This window comes from Gymnoscopelus braueri, assembly GCF_963280865.1.
Source record: "Gymnoscopelus braueri genome assembly, chromosome: 9".
Taxonomy (NCBI): domain Eukaryota; kingdom Metazoa; phylum Chordata; class Actinopteri; order Myctophiformes; family Myctophidae; genus Gymnoscopelus; species Gymnoscopelus braueri.
In genome coordinates, this window is record NC_137610.1 from 2,366,015 (window position 1) to 2,388,514 (window position 22,500).

General features: G+C 44.4%; 1 protein-coding gene across 1 annotated transcript in view; it reads left to right on the forward strand.

Moving 5' to 3' along the window:
• The window catches only part of reln (reelin), a gene marked incomplete at its 5' end in the record, with an annotated part of 165,763 nt that overhangs the window by 121,997 nt on the left and 21,266 nt on the right, over positions 1-22,500 (forward strand). The window contains 14 exon segments of the mRNA XM_080437303.1: positions 726-831; positions 1,166-1,392; positions 4,924-5,147; positions 5,593-5,743; positions 6,602-6,860; positions 7,285-7,534; positions 9,861-10,029; positions 10,887-11,027; positions 11,974-12,151; positions 12,339-12,532; positions 15,165-15,415; positions 15,653-15,807; positions 17,825-18,039; positions 22,088-22,265. Coding sequence (XP_080293429.1) covers positions 726-831; positions 1,166-1,392; positions 4,924-5,147; positions 5,593-5,743; positions 6,602-6,860; positions 7,285-7,534; positions 9,861-10,029; positions 10,887-11,027; positions 11,974-12,151; positions 12,339-12,532; positions 15,165-15,415; positions 15,653-15,807; positions 17,825-18,039; positions 22,088-22,265 — 2,698 coding nt within the window.

Here is a 22,500-nt window from a genome sequence, read left to right on the forward strand (position 1 = left end):
AAAAAATCGTCGATTACCTTTTTTCACTGACGAAAACTAAGCTATGATGACTAAAAGCAAGACTAACTATATCGACAATTTTGTCAATAAATAAAAACTAGACTACAATGCTAGGGAGGGACTAGTGGAGAAGAGATCCAGTAGAACTAAAAGACAAGTCATTTTATGTTTGGTTGCGCTCAGGTGTTGCGCTCTGAAAATAGTAGATCTACAAGCTCACAATGTGTCGCACTGTGACAAAATCAACTGTATATGTAGTCGACTAAAATCTTATGATATTTAGTCGACTAAAACTATACTTTTCAGATGACTAAAGTATGACTAAAACTAACTGACATTTTATTCAAAAGACTATGACTAAACTAAATCAAAATTTGCTGTCAAAATTAACACACACACACACACACACACACACACACTTCAGCCGACGCATCTTGAAGCGTAGGCCGATCCGATAGACACATGAGTTTCCCATGGTGCTGTAGGCAGTGCCTTTGTAGTTCACTGTAGTTCAGCGAGTTGGCTCTCTGAAAGAAAACTACAAGCCAAATGGCTGCCATGTGTGCGTCCAGCCTCTTTCTTTAACCTTCAGCACCTCGAACACCTCCCAGGCGATGGGAAGCAATCAACGTCCTCCCAGACGATGGGAGGCAGGCAATTTTAATTGGGCAGAGATTCAAGTAAGCCCCAGTCTTCTAGCTGCTTCGATGTGTGTGTGTGTGCAGGGACCAGGATGAGTCTGCCATGGTGTTTGTGTCCAGTGAGCTGGGAGAACACTCCATCACCACCAGAGACATCGACGTCAATGAAAACACTATCATCCAGTTTGAGGTAGGCCTACACACACGCTCACACACACTCACACACACTCACTCACACACACACACACACACACACACACACACACACACACACACACACACACACACACACACACACACACACACACACACACACACACACACACACACACACACACAAACACAAACAAACAAACAAACAAACAAACACGTGTGTGTGTGTGTGTGTGTGTGTGTGTGTGTGTGTGTGTGTGTGTGTGTGTGTGTGTGTGTGTGTGTGTGTGTGTGTGTGTGTGTGTGTGTGTGTGTGTGTGTGTGTTTGTGTGTGTGTGTGTGTGTGTGTGTGTGTGTGTGTGTGTGTCCAGATCAACGTAGGATGTACGACCGACAGCTCCTCTTCAAATCCCATGCGTCTGGAGTTCTCGCGGGACTTCGGGTCGACGTGGCACCTGCTTGTGCCCCTGTGTGCGGGCGGTGCCACCCCGTCCTCGCTCTGCTCCACGGAACTCCACCCGGCCTCCGTCTACTACCCTGGAACCACCCACGGGTGGAGGAGGGAGGTCGTCAGCTTTGGCAAGCTGCGCCTGTGCGGGTAAGAAACAGTGGTGGAAAAAAGTACTCGCAAGTTTTAATTAAGTAAGAGTATCAATACCGCAATGTAGAAGTACTCTGTTACAAGTAAAAGGCCTGTGTTCAAAATTTACTTGAGTGAAAGTAGAAAAGTATTGGCATCAACATATACTTTAAGTACCAAAAGTAAAAGTACTGACATGTTTGACAATAGCAGATCTACAAGCTCACAACGCGTCCCATCGCCACACGTTGTGAGCTTGTAGATCGGCTATTTTCAAATAGCCTATGTATGAAATAGGGCTAAAGTGGTTAATATATGTTTCATAATATCATAATTTAGATCTGAAAAGTAACTAGTAACTAAAGTTGTCAAATAATTGTAGTGGAATAAAAGTACTATATTCGCCTCTGAGATGTAGTGGAGTAGAAGTAAAAGTACTGAAAACTGGAAATGCTCAAGTAAAGTGAAAATACGTCAAAATAGTACTTAAATACAGTACTTGAGTAAATGTACTTAGTTGCTTTACACCACTGGTAAGAAACATGGTGGGGACAACACTGAGGAACCGGATTACGGTTCAATCACATTTGGACCCGTTTCTGGAATGTTTTTTATCACGCTATCAGAGCTGCAGAGGTACTTCACGTCTGCTATAGATTAGGATACCAGCGGTTCTCAAACATTTTAATTTCAAGGAACACCCCTCCTCAGAGTGTACAAATGGAACCAAATGGGTCCATTTGGTTGCATTTGTACATCCTTCATGTATACTCTTTGTACAGCAGTGACAAGCAGTGAGAGGAATCAATTGGCATAACGCCTAGATTGGGAGAAAAAAATAAGAAATGGAAGTATCCCATCGTGAGCATAGTGAGGACTTTTGCAGTATGTGACCAGGACACTGTGACTGTCATTTACAGTATATGACCAGGGCCAGCCCTTTTATTGTCGGCCATTTTTCTAGGAAGCTTTTTACAGATTATGAAATTACAAAATGTACAAGTTCAAATTATGTGACATCAGGTCTTTGACGCAAATGCAGAACACGATGGCGGTAGTTACCTGCAAAAAAAGCAATCAATCATTCAGTCAATCAATCAATCAATCAATCAATCAATCAAAATCACAACCCACAACGCATGAAAGATTTACCATGTTTGTCTGGCGTACACAGTATAAATGCTCGAGTATAAATACTTAAGAGTAGAAGTACACAGAAACGGAGTAGAATAGAAATAGATGTGTTGTATGTGTATCGGGAGTAACCAGTTTGGAGAGTTGAAGTGTCCCGTGAGGCCTTGCAGGAATTATGGGCATTACTTCCTGTTATCAGTCATTCAATTCATTTCAGTCTTGTCATGTCAGTCAACATGTGGGAACACAACCTGACAGAAATCAGAAAGGGTCATATTAGTCTGTCTACTTCCCTACAAGATCTCCCTCCACACAGCTGATTCAAATGAATGATCAATGGCTCTTGACACTTGCTCTTAGCAGTAGCCTAACTCCTGTCCTGTGTTTCATTCTGACTGGCTGCTGTTGCTGCTGTCACTCCTGAATCTCTGCATGGGGAATACATGGTGCTTGTTAAGTGACTTCAGTAATTGATAATAAGCATTAATTTGAATCAGCTGTGTGGAGGGAGACTAATAGGCTAATAGGCAATGCGTTCCCACATTAGTATGACTGATTTGATTAATCAAATGAATTGAATGACTGACAACAGGAAGTGATGCCCATAATTGACGCACCCCATTTTCCACAGCTCCTTGGGAAACTTGTGTATACAGAGGGGTCCTAGTTTTTTTTTTTTTTTTTCAAATCAAATCAAATCAAATCAAACTTTATTTATATAGCACATTTACAACAGCCAAAAGCCGACCAAAGTGCTGAACATGGTTAAAACAAGGTAATTCAGACACACAGAAGCATCAACAAATAATATATACACAGGACAAAAACAAAAGAGAAACAAAACAATGCAGAGTTAGGACCGAACAGGATAGCTAAATACGACTAAAAGCAAGAGAGAATAAGTGAGTTTTTAGTAAGGTTTTAAAAGCCCCAATCGACTGGGCAGATCTAATGGGGAGGGGCAACATATTCCAGAGCCTGGGGCCCGCAGCCGCAAAAGCACGGTCACCCCTACTCCTCAAATTAGTCGTATGAGCGACCAGCAGTAGCTTGTCCGCAGACCTCAAGGCCCTGCTTGGGATATAACTAAGGCTCAATTATATCAGAGAGATAGGAGGATGACAGGCCGTGAATGGTTTTAAAAACAAATAAAAGAACCTTAAAATCAACTCTAAAATGAACAGGGAGCCAATGAAGAGTGGACAGGACTGGGGATACGTGGTCAAGTTTTTTAGTGCCGGTGAGGAGGCGGGTAGCTGTAGGCGCCTAAGTGAAGCCTGATCAATGCCAGTATAAAGTGAGTTACAGTAATCTAATCTGGAGGAGATAAATGCAGGTATGACCATCTCCAGCTGTTTTTGTGGGAGATAGGCTTTGACTTTAGCTATGAGTCTTAGCTGGAAGAAGCTTGTCTTGACAACAGAGCTGATGTGTTTGTCAAGTTTAAAATTATTATCAAAAATAAAACCAAGATTTTTGGCAGAGGAATGGATATTTGAATTTAAAATGCCCAGGGAGTTGGAGGGTGGGACAGGATGGTGGCCAAAGATTAAAATTTCAGTTTTGTTTTCATTGAGGGTGAGAAAATTGGCGTCCATCCAGGCCTTGACATCGTGGAAACAGGTGAGAAATGGCTGGAATGGATCATTGGAGTCGGTTTTTAGCGGAAAATTAATTTGTACGTCATCTGCATAACAGTGAAAGGGCATATTGTGCTTTGCAAAAATTGATCCTAGAGGTAACATGTAAAGGAGAAATAAAATCGGACCTAGTATGGAGCCTTGGGGCACTCCACATGAGAGGGAAGTCGCAGGTGACGCAAATTCCCCTATGTGCACGGAGAAGGTGCTATCTGAAAGGTAGGACTGGAACCAAGTGAGGACAGTGCCGGAGATGCCAACAAGGTGTTCAAGGCGTGATAATAAAATATTGTGGTCAACCGTGTCAAAGGCCGCCGAAAGGTCGAGGAGCACCAGTGCAGCAGGGGAACCGTTATCAGAGATAGTAGTGCTCATGTGGGCCTCTTCACATTGAAAGGTTTTGTGGGCAAGGGCTCATGTGTGCCTCTTCAAATTAATGTGGGAAAGGGCTCTTTAACTTATATGGGAGCTACTCAATGGAACAGCCTGGAAACCTTGGTTCACTTGATATAGAACTTGAGGTCAGTTAAACGCTTAAAAAGGACCTGGTTACTGGAAAAGGTAGGACATAATAATAAGTACTGGACTTTATTGTGGCATCCCTGTGTTTAAGTGTTTGTTGATTCTTTTCGAATAAACTAACCAAAACTAAACATTTCATACCATATTTCCACCTCTCTCTCTCTCTCTCTCTCTCTCTCTCTCTCTCTCTCTCTCTCTCTCTCTCTCTCTCTCTCTCTCTCTCTCTCTCTGTCTGTCTCTCTCTCTCTCTCAGGTCAGTGAGGTTCCGTTGGTACCAGGGTTTCTATTCGTCGGGGCAGGCCCCTCCCACCTGGGCTCTGGACAACGTGTACGTGGGTCCTCAGTGTCAGGACATGTGCCACGGTCACGGGGCGTGCGAGGGCGGGACGCACTGCGTGTGTGACCCGGGATACTCCGGTCCCGACTGCTCGGTGCCCAACACACCCAACCCGGACTTCCTCAAGGAGGACTTTGAAGGTATGTTTGTGCGTGCGTGCGTGCGTGCGTGCGTGCGTGCGTGCGTGCGTGCGTGCGTGCGTGCGTGCGTGCGTGCGTGCATGCGTGCGTGCGTTTTTAGCTCGAGACCCAAAAAAGAAATTCTCCCCGGGACGTAAACACATTGTTTGATTGATTGAATGTGACCATTTCCACCCGACAACAACAATATGCTGTGTAGTCAGTCAGATAGTCAGCAGCGTGTTGCAGCTCAGCACAGCAGGAGAAAGCCTCCCAAACACACAGGGATACTTGTAGAATACTTCCTGCGGAAGTGCTGGATGCATTGCATGCAGCGATGTATCTTGGGGTCACGTGTGTGTGTGTGTGTGTGTGTGTGTGTGTATGTGTGTGTGTGTGTGTGTGTGTGTGTGTGTGTGTGTGTGTGCGTGTGCGTGTGCGTGTGCGTGTGTGTGTGTGTGTGTAGGAGGGGCGGTGGACTCTGAGCGTTTCGCTCTGCTCAGCGGAGGGAAGCTGAGCAGGAAGTGTGGCGTCATGTCCAGTGGAAACCATCTGTTCTTCAGTGAGGACGGACTGAGGATGTTACTGACCCAAGATATGGACCTCACTAATGCTAGGTAACGCACACACACACACACACACACACACACACACACACACACACACACACACACACGCGCGCGCGCACGCACGCACACACCCGCACACATGCGCACGAACACTCTGACCAGTGGTGTAAAGTAACTAAGTAAAATTACTCAAGTACTGTACTTAAGTACAATTTTGACTTTTATTTGTACTTTAATGGAGTATTTCCAATGTTCAATACTTTTACTTCTACTCCACTACGTCTCAGAGGCAAATATTATACTTTTACTCCACTACAATTATTTGAAAACTTTAGTTACTAGTTTACTTTTCAGCTATACATTATTATATTATAAAAAAATACATTAACCACTTTAGACCTATTTTACATAGGCTATTTGAAAATAGCAGATCTACAAGCTCACAACGCATTGCGTTGTGAGCTTGTAGATCTGCTATTTTCAAACATGTTAGTACTTCTACTTTTGGTACTTTAAGTACATTTTGATACCAATATTTTTGTACTTTTACTCAAGTAATGTTTTTAATTCCGGACTTTTGCTTGTAACAGAGCGCTTCTACATTGCAGTATTGATACTTTTACTTAAGTGAAACTTTTGAGTACTTTTTCCACCACTGCTGCTGACTGAAGTATAGTAATACAAACCTCTGTGTGTGTGTGTGTGTGTGTGTGTGTGTGTGTGTGTGTGTGTGTGTGTGTGTGTGTGGTGTGTGTGTGTGTGTGTGTGTGTGTGTGTGTGTGTGTGTGTGTGTGTGTGTGTGTGTGCGTGTTGCGTGCGCGCTTGTGTGTGTGTGTGTGTGTGTGTGTGTGTGTGTGTGTGTGTGTGTGTGTGTGTGTGTGTGTGTGTGTGTGTGTGTGTGAACAGGTTTGTTCAGTTCTTCTTGAGGTTGGGGTGTGGTAAGGCGGCTCCAGACCCTCGCTCTCAGCCCGTGCTCCTGCAGTTCTCGGTGGACGGGGGTCTTTCCTGGGTCCTGATGCAGGACTTCCTTTTCAGCAACAGCAGCAACCAGGCTCGCCTGGTGGCCCTGGAGATCCCGCTGCGCGCGCGCACCCCCGCCACCCGCCTGCGCTGGTGGCAGCCGTCCGAGAACGGACACTTTTACAGCCCCTGGGTCATCGACCAGGTAAGCACCACCAGTGTTTTTTTCGACTAAAACTATGATGAAGAATTGCTGGCCGACTACCCTTTTTTCACTGACGAAAAATGTATAGAAACTAACAACAAAATGGAACCGTACCCTTACGGGTCCATTTGGTTCCATTTGTTTAATGAGTTCACAGTTCACACACACACACACACACACACACACACACACGCACACACACGCACACATGTGCGCGTGCACGCACATACACATGTGCACGCACACATGTGCGCGTGCACGCACATACATACACACATACACACACACTTTTACTTGTAAACAAAGCATTTCTACATTGCAGTATTGATACTTTTACTTAAGTAAACAATGTGGGTACTTTTTTCCACCACTGGTAGTATGTATATTTACGATAATAACCCTGGTATTTGTCCTGTGATTACAGGTGGTGGTGGGGGGCAGTGCCAGTGGGTGGGGTCCTCTAGAGGACGACTTCTCCTCTATAGACGGCCGCTCGTGGCTGCTGCACCCCGGTGGGACCCGCATGCCGGTGTGCGGCTCCGACGGCCCGGCCTTCGCCTTCATCGAGAAGTCCAACACGCGCTACGCTGTCACCACCGACATCTCCCTGGGAGCCGACGCCTTCATCCAGTTTGACTTCTCCGCCTCCTGCTCCGTCACCAACTCCTGTTACTGTAAGTTACTGTAAATACTGTACTCCTCTTAACCCAAGACCGGGAAAGCATCCGCGTCAGTTTTTTTATTTATTTTGACAATTTTGTTTAATCTTATAAAGTTGTGCAAATCTTTGAAGATATATACATTTTATTTTTAAAGCATACATTTGAAACTCAAATCTTTTCAGTATTTTTTTTTTTAACTTATGTTGCTATATGTCAGTGGAGCTCAAACTTTTTCATGTCAAGGACCCCCAAAATTATATGTATTTGGCCGCGGACCCCCATCTCAAAGATAATTGTTCCAGGGACCCCCCCTTCCCCCCAGAAGCAAAGATTTTAGTTACAAATGTTCGCTTTAAAACAATATATATATTCAAAGATTTGCTAAAAGATTCTCGATTTTTCCCAAAAAATTGCAGATCTACAAGCTATGAGCTTGTATATCTGCTATTTTTGAATAGCCAAAGAAATCTATAAAAATGACACAGTCTGTGCTTTCCCGGTCCTAATGGGTTAAAGACTGCTTTATTGTCTCCGCCAGGCCGGAGGGTCTAAGGCCAGACACCATGTTTTCGCTGTAGACTGTAAAACAGAGGTCTTCAACAGGGGGTCCGCGACCCCTAGGGGGTCCGCGGAGGTACTGCAGGGGGTCTGCAAAATTGTTGTTTGATTAAAAATATGTTTGTTTTTAAAAACTTTAAAAACGTTTTTTTAATTATTATTTTTTTCAAAAATGTAATTTTTCTTTAAACATAACATGACATATTTGAATAGCTTAGTATTGAATGCACAATAACATGGTATGTTTATACATATTTTGTAGAGAAAGGTCAGTGCTGTCAGTTCAGCAAAAGCTAAGGTATGGCAAGGTTAGGGTTGCCAATTAATATAAGGGACACCTATCCTTTTTTTAGGGGGTCAACCCCCCCCCAAATCCCAGAAATGCATATACCTATAACACAATACAAACACAAAGGTCTTACACCTGCAGTAGGCTACAATTCATGATTTTTTTCTCTTTTTTTTCTGGCACCAAGGTATGGCACCTGCCATACCTTGCCATACCCAATTGACGCCCCTGAGAAAGGTCCTTTTGCACACCTACTGGGTCAACCTGTGAGTAGGAGCAGGCAACCATTTTTTCATGTTTATTTATATAAAACACAATTTTATACATAAATATACGATATATATGGTAGCCTACCCCCTACCCTACGAGGTAGGGGGTCCCTGCTCCATCACCCCATCAGTTTGGGGGTCCCTGGCCTGAAAAGGTTGAAGACCCCTGCTGTAAAAGATATGCACGATGATGTCACCCATTGGTTTTCTACAGACCTGTTTTAAGCCACTTTTTTTTGCGATTTCAAATCCATCATATGATCTTGGAACTTCTGGTCCCGATAAGCTATTTCATTTTAATTAATTCAACCATAATTAATAATTCATAAATTAACTGCCAGAGTTAAAACATCGTCTATAGCTGCCCTTGTCAGCGATTTCGAGCGTTTTTACTAACCTTTGAAAAATCATCGAATATTATTCTTCACAACGATCCACCCAGTGATCTCCTCAAAAGACGTAGCGGGGTCTCGTAGAAGCGTGCTGTCGCAATTATCCGTTCCATAGTTATGATCAGTTGAATGTGGCTTGTTTTCGCCAAAAAGAACAGAAAGCAGAGAAAATTTGATTTTTATAAATCCTATAAATACTAAACGAAACCAGCTTCATTTTGTTGTGATCATGTGATTTCTGGGTGTACTCAGAACAAAAATCATTCATTTGAATCAACTGTGTGGAGGGAGATCTTGAATCTGGGTCTAACATGGATGTATTACAGCTATAGAGTTGGAGTATTTGTTGGATCTGGGTCTAACGTGGCTTACTATATTACAGCTATAGAGTTGGAGTATTCGTTGGATCTGGGTCTAACGTGGCTTCCTATGTTACAGCTATAGAGTTGGAGTATTCGTTGGATCTGGGTCTAACGTGGCTTCCTATGTTACAGCTATAGAGTTGGAGTATTCGTTGGATCTGGGTCTAACGTGGCTTCCTATGTTACAGCTATAGAGTTGGAGTATTCGTTGGATCTGGGTCTAACGTGGCTTCCTATGTTACAGCTATAGAGTTGGAGTGTCTGTTGGATGTGGGTCTAACATGGCTTCCTATGTTACAGCTATAGAGTTGGAGTATTCGTGGGATCTGGGTCTAACGTGGCTTCCTATGTTACAGCTATAGAGTTGGAGTATCTGTTGGATCTGGGTCTAACGTGGCTTCCTATGTTACAGCTATAGAGTTGGAGTGTCTGTTGGATGTGGGTCTAACGTGGCTTCCTATGTTACAGCTATAGAGTTGGAGTATTCGTTGGATCTGGGTCTAACATGGCTTCCTCTGGTCAGAGACTGCCTGCCCACCAGTCCAGACTGTTCCTCCTACACCCTGCAGAGGGTGCTGCTGAGCGACACGTACAACAAGTGGGGGCGTGTCACCCTGCCCATCCCGTCATATGCAAGGTACTGTATGCACGCACAGCATGCACCCACGCCATGGGAGCAGCTCAGAATCAATGGTGTAAAGTAACTAAGTACATTTACTCAAATACTGTACTTACGTACAATTTGAGGTATGTTTTACTATTTTAAATGTTCAGTACTTTTACTTCTACCCCACTACATCATAGAGGCAACTATTGTACTTTTACTCCACTACAATTATTTGAAGACATTAGTTAATAGTTACTTTGCAGATATAAATGATTATATTACTGTATAACACATACATTAACCACTTTAGCCCTATGTTATGCATACATGGTCTACAAGCTCACAACGCGTCGCATCGTGACGTGTTGTGAGCTTGTAGATCTGCTATTTTCAAACATTCTCGTACTTTTACTTTTGGTACTTTAAGTATATGTTGATGGCAATACTTTTGTATTTCTACTCAAGTAACATTTTGAACACAAGTCTTTTACTTGTAACAGAGTATTTTTATATTGTGGTATTGCTACTTTTACTGGAGTAAAATATCTGAGTACTTTTTCCACCACTGCTCGGAATGGATGATGTATATTGTGTTTGTAATGTTACATCTTGAGTGGATGCAACGCCAAGGTAGATACAGGAGCGCAGTGGTGGAAGAAGTACTCACATTTTGTGAGCTTGTAGATCGGCTATTTTCAAATAGCCCATGTATAAAATAAGGCTGAAGTGGTTAATGTATGTAAAAGTACAATATTTGCCTTTGAGATGTAGTGGAGTAGAAGTAAAAGTACTGAAAATTGGAAATACTGTACTTAGTTACTTTACACCACTGATTATTACAGTTTATGTCATTTATGTATTGTATTCATGTGTGTGTGTTTGTGCAGGTCTCAAGCCACCAGGTTCAGGTGGTACCAACAGGCACCGTTTGACAAGCAGCAGACATGGGCTCTGGACAACCTGTATGTAGGAGATGGATGTCCCGACATGTGCTCTGGACACGGACGCTGTCAACAGAGCTCCTGTGTGTACGTACACGCACGCACACACACACACACACACACACACACTAGGGCATTCACAACTAATGATTTTTACTAGTCGACTCATTTGACCCAGTGGTAGTCGACTAGTCGACTGGTCGAAATTTACATATATATATATATATTTAATTTTTATTAATTTTTTTGGGGGGGGGGCATTGTTTTAATGCCATCCTACTACTATATTACTATTATTATTATCCTCCTGCCCTTATTTTTATGGCGTTTTAAGGGAAGCGCTTCTGGCACAGCAGCACAGCACCACAGCAGCGTCTCCAAGGATCCCCATTGCCCAATAATAGGCTTTTATTGGGCATACTTTTGACCCCCTTTTGATAAATAATAAAGTCAGGAGGATAATAATAATAGTAGTTTTTTTTTTTTTTTCAACTATTCGACTAGTACCAACAAAGTCGACTAGTGGTTATACTAGTCGGTTAAGGTTAAATTTAAGGTTAGGGGTTTGGGGTTGAGGTTAGGGGTTAAGGCCAGTGGTGGAAAAAGTACTCACTTTTTTTACTTAATTAAAAGTATCAATACTGCAATGTATCGCTGCAATGTATCGCAACGCATTGTGAGCTTGTAGATCTGATTTTCAAATGGCCGAAATGTATATAGGGCTGAAGTGGTTAATGTATGTTTTGTAATAATAATCAAAATCTACAAAGGAACTAGTAACTAACGTTTTCAAATAATTGTAGTGGAGTAAAAGTACAATATTTGCCTTTGAGATGTAGTGGAGTAGAAGTAAAAGTACTGAAAATTGGAAATACTCAGTAAAGTAAAACATACCTCACAATTGTACTTAAGTACAGTACGTGAGTAAATGTACTTAGTTACTTTACACCACTGGTCAAGGTTAGGGGTTAAGGTTATAGGGTTAGGGTCAGGGCTTAGTTAAATAGTTGATGTTTGATCTGGTATCTTCCAGGTGTGATCCAGAGTGGGGAGGCGAGTATTGTGATGAAGCGGTGGCTCCTCTGCCCTCCCAGCTGAAGGACAGTTTCAGCAGAGCTCCGTCTCTCTCTCACTGGAATCTCCTGACCGGAGGGAAGCTCAGCAGTGTGTGTGGAGCAGTGGCCTCCGGGGCGGCGCTGCACTTCAGCGGGGTAAACATTCAAAACATCCTATCATTCATTCATTCATGCGTAGAGTTGTAGTCGTCAGCTGGTCACAGTAGATCTCAATCTGACCTGACCTGACCTGACCTGTGTGTGCGTGTGCGTGTGCGTGTGCGTGCGTGCGTGCGTGCGTGCGTGTGTGTGTGTGTTGGTGTTTTGTATGGGTGTCCATTAGAGTTGCAGTAGACAGCTGGTCACAGTGGACTTAAACTTGACCAGCGCTGAGTTTGTCCAGTTCTACTTCATGTACGGATGCATGGTCGCCCCTAGCAACCGTAACCAGGGAGTTCTGCTGGAGTACAGTCTCAACGGAGGAATCCACTGGATCCTGCTGACCGAGATCTTCTACGATCTGTACACTAAACCTGGGTAATAAAATGCAATCTATACACACAATGACCATATAGTAGGGGTGTAACGATAGAGCGATACAATACGCATCACGATACATGGTTGACGATACGATACATGGACAATATTGGTTCATTCATGGCAATTCAATGATTTAAAATCGATACATTAACTGTTTAGCAAGAAAAATGAATCTGTGTGAAACGTGTGGATAGAGCAGGTTTTTTAAAGGATCTACACCATGATTATTACTTCTTTTTAAATTATTTAATATCATATTGTTTATATCCCTCAAACGTTTTTTAAAAGGTTTGAGCCTAAATCAAGCCTCAGATATACTCATTCCAACTAACTTCTCTCTGGCTTATAAAGCACTTTCCCCTGCGATACCACATTGTCCTGATTTGGCACGTGGCGCTATTGAGCCAGTTTGTTTGCATGTTATCTCCTGGTTCTGTGTGTGTGTTCTTTTTTTTTTTTCATGTTGTAAACTGAAATACGGGAGGAATTGTATCGCTTGTGACGTCACGTGCGGGGCAAATCAGTTTGGCCTGTTTTGAGACCAATATACATAAAACCCCAGATATGCTGTGAAAGCCTGAGTGCTCAAACTGGGGTATTTGTGGGGATAGAAGAGAGGTAGGGGAGACCAAAAACACACAAAAAAGAAGGAAAAGTTCAAATTCATGGTGTAGTCCCTTTAAGGGAAAAATGTATTATTATGGATATAAATAAGTAAACACAGTGATTCTCTGGCAATTACATGGACATTGTATTTGAACACATATGGACAAACCCGCTACCTTGACATGAACACAGAGATTACTCACATTTATCGATAAACCAAGTGTAGCGATATGTAATGGAAAAGTAATTAAACCCCTCTTTCTCTTTTTTCTTCTTAAAATTTCTAAATACAACGTGCAAGTATAGATCAAATTGATGATTTGCACTGCAAAAAGATTCAATTTGATACCGATATTGTTTAAAACGATGCATCGATGCAGTTACTGTATCGTACACCTCTACTATATAGACAAATATATGACACACTGCTACTGACTGAAATATTAGATGCCTTTATTGATACCACAGGGGAAATTCAGGCGCCATTGACAGCACAGCAGTAAAAAGTCACAGAATATACAGGACATAGAAGTACAGTAGGTACAGAAGAATAACTTCACAAAAGCCATCCTCAAACAAATCAATAAATCAATAAATAAAGCGTACAGAAACGGAGTAGGAGAATCAGCGACCCCTTCTCGGCCATTAACTCTCTTACTGCCAAGGACGACTTATGACGAGAGTTCGTCCAAACGCCCTCACTGCCAAGGACGACTTATGACGACTTATTGGTTTTTTAATCTTTTTATAAGAGATCGCGCCGTTCACTTTCCACTCAACCGGATCCGGATATAACGTCATCCGAAGATTTACGCCTCCGTCCACTTCCTGTTTAACTTTTTCATTAAAACGGTTCTATCTCGAGTTGACTTTTTCCCCCCTGTGTTTCGTGAGACATCCTGTTTTCAACATGCTGCTGCAGGAGAAGGAAATGTCCCGGCTGGATTTTTTTTCTCTGGGCGATGCACACACATAGCGTGTGTGTTTACAAACAGTCGGACAAAGGATCATAAGGGATATAAATGTTCTGTGGCCAGTTGAAAAGGTAAGAAAATTGTGCAATTTTGGCGACAAATGGTGTATTCACATGGGATCCAGCCTGCTTCGCTAAGTTCGGCGGACTTTTTTTTCTCTCTTCGCTTCTCAGTCTGGAAAGCCTCCTATCTGCTCCAAGGGAGGTGGGACATGCCAAACGGCTTGAGTCCTGCCGTGGCTTCTGATTGGTCTGTGGTGCGGGGCGGGACAAAGCACCAGTGAGACGTCATTCCAATGCGCAGAAAAACAACAGTGTGAAAAGCATGGAGGGTGGCGCTGGCTGATGACGTAGGTTGCCTAATGCTACTCTAGGATAAGGATAATTCCTTTTAACAGGTCGTTCATGAAAGTCCTTGCGGTCTTGTTTCCAATGAGAACCTGTGAGCAATTGGGGTTAAGAGTCTTGCTCAGGGACAAATTTCATATCATCGGCACATATGCTGGGATAGCCTGGAATCGAACCTGGGGCAACCAGGGCCAGCTCTGGTTCCCTAGGCGGGCTCACTAACCACTCAGCTATGGCCGCCCCTTATTCGTTGGAACGACATCCAATCAGCAACGACGTTGACTACGTAACATATGTAACATAGTGTAGTTCTGCAAAACCTCCCAATGGGAGGCTTTCCAGACTGAGAAGCGAAGAGAGAAAAAAAAAGTCCGCCGAACGTAGCGAAGCAGGCTGGATACCAGGCTAGTATTCACATGCTGTTAGAAGGCAAGGGGGCCATCACGGTTGTATTTTTTTTTTCTCTGGGCGAGGCACCCACATAGCGCGTGTGTTTGTCGGACAAGCGATCATAATGAATATACATTATCTGTGGAAGGATAAAAAAAAGAAAATAGCTGGCAGTGGACAAACGCAGCCAGAAATAAGTCTGGCAGTGAAATAGTTCATGAGAACTGCAGTGTTTTCATGACTTCCGTATTGGCTTCATATCCAAGAGCGAATGCTTGCCGCCTGGTCGTAACGTTATGTTTATATTGTCAGGTTTGTGAACGTTTTGCTGCCCCCTGCTGCTCGCCAGGAGGGAGTGCGCGTGCGCTGGTGGCAGCCTCAGCACGACGGCGCCGACCACAGTGATTGGGCGCTGGACAACGTGCTCATCTCCGGCTCGGACGCACGCGCTCACATCTCCGACACGTTTGGGGGCGTGGCCTTACCCAACCACGAGAGGACGCCGGCCGATGGCACCGCCTCCGGCAGGGGGCCGGACAGCGAGCCAGAGGAAACGCCCATAGGTACCCGTGTGATTGGCCGCTGGGTCTGTCAATCAACGTATTATTCAGTAGTGTGACTGGTTGGAAACCTTTTATTTTACATGTATTATTATCGTGTAGGTATTCACAATTTATAACTTTCCACATTGTCTGTCTATCTGTCTGTCTGTCTGTCTGTCTGTCTGTCTGTCTGTCTGTCTGTCTGTCTGTCTGTCTGTCTGTCTGTCTGTCTGTCTGTCTGTCTGTCTGTCTGTGCAGTGAGTGCTCATTGGCTGTTTTCAGAGGACTGCGTTATCCAGAGGTTTTGCAGTTCTCCAGATGGAGTGATGGTTTGTGGGAGTGACGACGGGCGGGAAGTCTACGCTGTCACTCATGACATCATCCCTGACAAAGGCTGGGTAATGCAGTTCAAGGTAAATATATGTTAAAGGGTCTACACCATGAAAATCACTTTTTTCTTGGTTTTTTGTATTTTTTGGGGTCCCCAGTGTCTCTTGTACCCAAAAAAATGTTTTTTTTTTAATTCAGTCATTCCTTCTCATTTCATGGATTTCCAGAATGGGCGTGTCTGAACAGGCGATCTCAGAATGGAAATGTTTATGATGTCACAAACATTATTGATGGCAAACCCAAAGTTAAATGAAAAGTGCCCGAATCGCTCCGAAACTTTTTCTACCCCCCCTAAGTGGGGGTCTACGAACAAATACTTCGGGCTCGGATTTTGGCTCCGCCCCCCGGAAGTGGGTGAAACAGGCACCTCAAACACTTGGTGGAATTGTTCAAAAATGTTCAAAGTGTTTTTTTTTCGATTTTGTATTTTTTTTAGATGCTTCTTTTTATGCAGAATTTTTCCTTTTTTTTTTTTTTTTTAAATATTTTTTTTTAATACTTTTTTTTTTATTAACAGACAGAATTGCTCAGTAGCCCCCCCCTGCCCAAGAGGACGTTTTGGTATTGCAGCTGAAAGTGCTGTATAAGCCAGAGACAATTGACTTGGGATGAGTATATCTGAGTGATGATTTAGGCTCAAACCTTTTGAAAAAGGTTTGAGGGACATACACCATATGATATTAAATATCAAATATTTTTTTTTAATTCATGGTGTAGCTCCTTTAATAAAACTACAACATTAGCTATATAATCTATTAATAAAAACCCTCTCGGTTCTCTGTTCGGGTCTCGGGTTTTCGGTTCTGGGAAGACCCGTGCTTACCCAGGGGTATTGTATGTAAGCAAAAAAAAAATAATTACCAAATGTTCATGGTTAATCGTTTAACCGGTAACTGTTAAGACATTTGTAACCAGTTAATAATACCAACAGTTAAATGGTTGATATTAATATACATTTTTCATTACATTTTTAGTGCAAATGCACTTTTCCCCCAACCTAAAGTGGTGCCTGGAGGAAGACGCACAGCCACCACTTAAAACTGCAATTCTGCCTTAAGTTAAACACAGGGAAATAAAGTACCATGCGCACTTCACGAAGTTGACAAGCGGGGGAACGGCGGCGCAGCTAGAAGGTCCTGGGTTCGATTCCCGCCGGGGATGCTGTGGGCGCTGGAGGCGTGTCTTTTCCTCCGCGTCATCAGCGCCCATACCCTAGGTGGGGTTGGCGAAAGGGCCTACTCTGTGTGGAGTTTGCATGTTCTCCCTGTGTCTCCTAGGGTAGTTAATACCCTCACCCTAAAATCTGAATTTATATTTTTTCTTCAGCAAAAATCTTGCAGTTTGATAACTGAGGCAATTTTTCACTATGTATGATAATGTAGCATGGCAGATCTACAGTGTGATCTACAGACCAGAGGGGAGGTAACCTGACTCCACCAGATGGGGGCGGTATTGAGTTTCACAGGTTCACAATACAGCCTCTATCTGGGATCCCTCAGAGAGTAGACCACCGCGGCGTGTACGAACCAATCAGCGGCTGCTATGGGTGGGATCTTGGCGAGACCGGATGTGACACCATCGAGAAGCGCTTATTGCGTTGTAGTTCTTTCACGATTCATCATGGTTGAATAGTATACAAAATAACTACTGCTGGCGCAGCTACTATACGTCATGTAGACAAGTCAATATGATTGGTTGATAGACTGTGATAGATAGACATGTCTCATTTCTCTCCAAAAGAATATGATGGAATATGATTAAGGATTACTGTGATTATGGTAAGCTCACATTTCATATCGCACACACCATACCTGTAACTTTGACTACCCCCCCCCCCCCCCCCCAAAAAAAAACATTTTGTTTGGAAAAATGATATTTTTATTTAGCTTTTTTTGAGGGGCCACAAGAAAGGTCCCTGCGGGCCGCCAGTTGAATATCTAGGTGTGTAGATCTCAGTAGTGTGCAATACTCCAGAGCGACCAGCAGAGCGTCATCATGTCCAGTACTCAGTGTATCATTATGTATTGTGTGTGTGTACAGATCGCAGTAGGGTGCAGTACTCCAGAGCGACCAGCAGAGCGTCAGGTTCATGTCCAGTACTCGATGGATTTCGGGGTGACGTGGAAGTACCTGGTTCCCCAGTGTCTCCCAGCGGACCCCCGCTGTGGGGGGGCGGTGTCCCAGCCGTCCGTTTTCTTCCCTGCCGAGACCTGGAAGAGAGCCGTCTACCCCCTGCCCGACAGCCTGGCTAACAAGTACGTCAACACAATACTACAGAACGCAATAAACAACACAGAAAACAACACAATAAACAACACAACACACAACGTGTTAAAAAACCTTCAACCCCAGCATCCGTATTCTGGGGAAGACGTTTGGAGAAAATAGCAGATCTATGAGCATGTAGATCGGCTACTTTCAGCAAAGATATTTAATGTAGAGCGAACACAGAAAATACACTCGTATAAGCCCTGAGGGACTCCACTCAACAACGTATTTAAGTGGTTAATAGGCCTAAACAACAGTACACTACACTGCACTACGCTACGCTACACTACACTATGCTGCACTACGCTACACTACACTACACTACACTACACTGCACTACACTACACTACACTACACTACACTACACTACACTACACTACACTACACTACACTACACTACACTACACTACACTACACTACACTACACTTGCTTATGGCAGTCCATCGATGTCGATGATGACATTGCTCCAAAAGCATATGTTGGGTTGGTTATTGTGGTTGGTTTCGCCTGTGCATAGCCAGGTGGCTGCTCAGACCGATGCGTGATCCGCAGACTTTGTCACAGGAGGGGCAGGGGAAGGCAGCAGTGGTGGTCGGTGGACCTTTGGCACGTTGGTGCCTCTGTGCACGCCGCTGTACTCTCCTCTCTGTGAACTTCTCCTGAAGATGAGTGATTCCCCGGTGGCAGGTAGAGCTCCAGGTGTGGCGATCAACAGCCAGGGACTCCAGTGCTGGTGGATTAATGTCACACTTCTTCAGGAGGGTTTTAATGTGGTCCTTGTAACCTTTTTTCTGGCCCCCAACAGACCTTTGACCATCTAGGAGCTGGCCATACAGGATCTGTCGAGGCAGACGGTGGGCTGGCATACGGATCACATGCCCGACCCATCTCAGGTGTTTTAGTCCAAGGAGCGCTGTGGTGCTGGGTGTGTTGGTCCGGTCAAATATTTCAATATAGGGCACCCTGTCTTCCCAAGACAGACCCAGGATCCTTTGAAGGCAACGGATGTGGAAGGCCTCTAGGCTGTGGATGTGCCTCTGGTAGGGTGTCCAGGTTTCCGAGCCGTAAAGCAGAGTGGAGAGGCAGACTGCCTTGTAAACAGCTGCCTTGGTGGAGATGGTGAGGTTCCTGTTTTGGAAGACCCTGGACCGTAACCTTCCAAAGGCAGCAGAGGCCAGGCCAATGCGAACTTGGATGTCATCGTCGATGGTGCAGGATGTTGACAGAGTGCTACCAAGGTAGGTGAAGTGAGGGACGGTGGCTAATGGATGCCCGTCAAGGGTGAAGATAGGCGCGTTTGGTTGGGGGTTGAACTCCTGTGTAAGTATTTGTGGGTTTTTTACATTAATCTGGAGACCAATGGCACTATAGATGGAGGAGACCACATCTAGTGCACGCTGAAGGGATTCTGGTGAGTGAGCAAGTAGAGCACAGTCATCAGCATACTGTAGCTCCAGGATGTGTTGGGTGGTGAGTTTGGTGAAGGCCTGGAGGCGACGGATGTTGAAAAGGTTACCATCCAGCCTGTACTGTATCCGAATCCCGTCTGTGGGGTCCAGGTATTTATGGGACAGAAGGGTGACAGTGGAGATGAACATGTTGAAAATGGTTGGGGCTAGGACACACCCTTGCTTGACCCCCATGTCCACACTGAAGAATGGGGACTGTTGGCCACCGCTGCTCACACATGCTTTCATCCCGTCATGTAGCTGCCGCAGGATGTTCTTGAACTTTTGTGGTACACCTAGCTTCCCAAGTACTTCCCACAGCAAGTCCCGGTTCACTGTGTCGAAGGCCTTGGACAGATCAATGAACGCCAGGTACAGGTCTTTGCGGTGTTCTCTGCATTTTTCCTGCACCTGTCTAGCAGCAAGTATCATGTCCGCAGTGCTGCGATCACGCCTAAAGCCACATTGGGATTCAGGCAGGATGTTCTCCGTTACATGGGTTGCTAGGCGATGTAACATGATCCTTGCAAGCACTTTCCCAGCTGCGGATAGAAGGGAGATGCCTCTGCTGTTGCCGCATTCTGCTTTGTCACCCTTGCGCTTATAGATTGTGATGATGTTGGCATCCTTCCAATCTTGCGGGATGACTTCCAGTGACCAGATGGTGGTGATCAGCTGATGCATTCTGCGTAACAGAAGGTATCCACCGTGCTTCAGGACTTCTCCTGGGATTCCGTCTAGTCCTGGGCTTTTGTTGTTCTTCAGTCCCATGATGGCTTTGCGTACTTCTACGAAGCTGGGAGAGGAGTCCAATGCGTCTACAGGGGGAAGGCAGGGGAGATCGGAGAGTATGTCCAACTGTATGGGATTTGAAGTGTTCAGCAGGTTCTCGAAATGCTCAGCCCATCTATCCAGGATCTGTTGTTTGTTCTTGTAGAGGTTGGCGCCATCTGCTGATCTGACCGGGGTGATGCTTTTTCTCTGTGGGCCATAGACAGACTTGATGGCGTCATAGAAGGCGTGGGAGTTGTTAGTGTCTGCGTGGTGTTGTATTTCGCTGGCCTTCTTTGTCCACCAGTCGTTTTCCATGGCTCTGAGGGTGCGCTGGGTTTCCTTTCTGAGGCTATTGAGATGAGCATTGTCGTGTAAAATAGGTGCCAATATGCGGTTACCAGGCTGGTAGTTGTAATAAAGTAGAGGAAGAGAAGAGACGTCAGGTTTCCAGGTTCTGATCATTCATTTATTCAGCATCAAGTACAACAGCATAGCAGGAGAACCAGGAGCCCTTTCCTCCACGCAGCCCTTCGGCTGGTGTAGTGTGAACATTCTGAGTTAGATTTCATTCCCCTTTTAAACACTGTAGCTCACATTATAATACAGACGGTTCATGTGGGGTGGGGGTCAGTGATAGCCTCCACCTGTTGACCAAGCTCTTTGATCAGTGCCTCTGAATGCCAGGAAGCCTAGACCTGATGTCTCCAGGTTAAACAAAAGGCAATGTAAATCACACTATCTATGCAAACGCCAGGCTGAGTCTGAGTCAACAACACATTCATGATTCTCTTACTTAGTGAAATAACTTCTATCTGATTTTACTTGCACACTGTTCAATAACTATAAGCCATACGGGCCAATATACCATAGCCTTCAATACAGTGGATTGGGGGTTAGAGAGATGAGCTGCAAGGGCCTTGTGTTTTGCCTGAAGTAGGGCGTAAATGCCCAGTGCACTGTTATCAAACCAGTCTTGATGTCTCCTTTTGGTGTACCCTACAGACTCCACTGCAGCCTGGTGGAGGACAGTGCGTACGGTGCTCCATGTAGATCTGACGTCCAGATCTGATGGTGTGTCAGGAATCCTGGACAGCTGGTCTGCTACCTTCTCCCTGAGCTGGTTGACAGAGTGCTTAGACTTCAGTGCATCACAATTGATCCTCCTGCATGGTGGTGTCTTCCTCTGTTGAGGGCGGATTTCCAGGTCAATCTTTGCTCTGATCAGGCGGTGGTCAGTCTAACATTCGCGTGTATATATATATATATATATATATATATATATATATATATATATATATATATATACATATATATTTAAACTAGCATCTGTACGTGTGATATTAATAAACACTGACAATGCCTATTTAAGGGCTAAAATGAAAAGGATGTTTACAAACAAGCTTCAGAGAGACCTGCAAAGGGGTCTATTTCTCCTCGGCTGTCCTGTACGCAGAGGAATGTTACGTTGTTGTTTTAGTTAACTAAATATCATAAGATTTTAGTCGACTAAATCTACAGTTGATTTAGTCAACAATATGTATTTTAGCAGGCCTTGATGGCGTCGTAATGCCTGATTTATGCTTAGCTACGTGCTGAAAATAGCCAATAGCACACAAAAAAATTTACCCATTTATCCAATCGATCAAAAAAGTAATGTGTGTGTGTGTGTGTGTGTGTGTGTGTGTGTGTGTGTGTGTGTGTGTGTGTGTGTGTGTGTGTGTGTGTGTGTGTGTGTGTGTGTGTGTGTGTGTGTGTGTGTGTGTGTGTGTGTGTGTGTGTGTGTGTGTGTGTGTGTGTGTTTGGGTGAATCAGGGCGGTCCGGTTCCGGTTCTTCCAGGAACACTCAGACCTCCAGTGGGGGTTGGAGAACCTGTACATGGGACCTGCGTGTGACGCTCACTGTGGAGGACATGGAGACTGTCTGGAGAGGAGGTGTCTGTGTGACCCCGGGTTCACCGGACACAACTGCTACGCCAGCACTGCACTGAAGGTACACAATGCTATAGTGGAGTGGAGAGGAGGGACTCCCTCTTTCTTTGGTGTTTCGCCCAGGGTGGGCGTGGTTATTTGCCTAAACCTAGCCCTAACCTGACAGAAAATATGCCTTAACTCAGTGGTTCACAAATGTTTTTGGTCGTGACCCAAAAGAGATATTTGATGTCTTCCCGGGACCCATAGTGAAAATAGCCGATCTACAAGCTCACAACGCGTCGCAATGCGACACG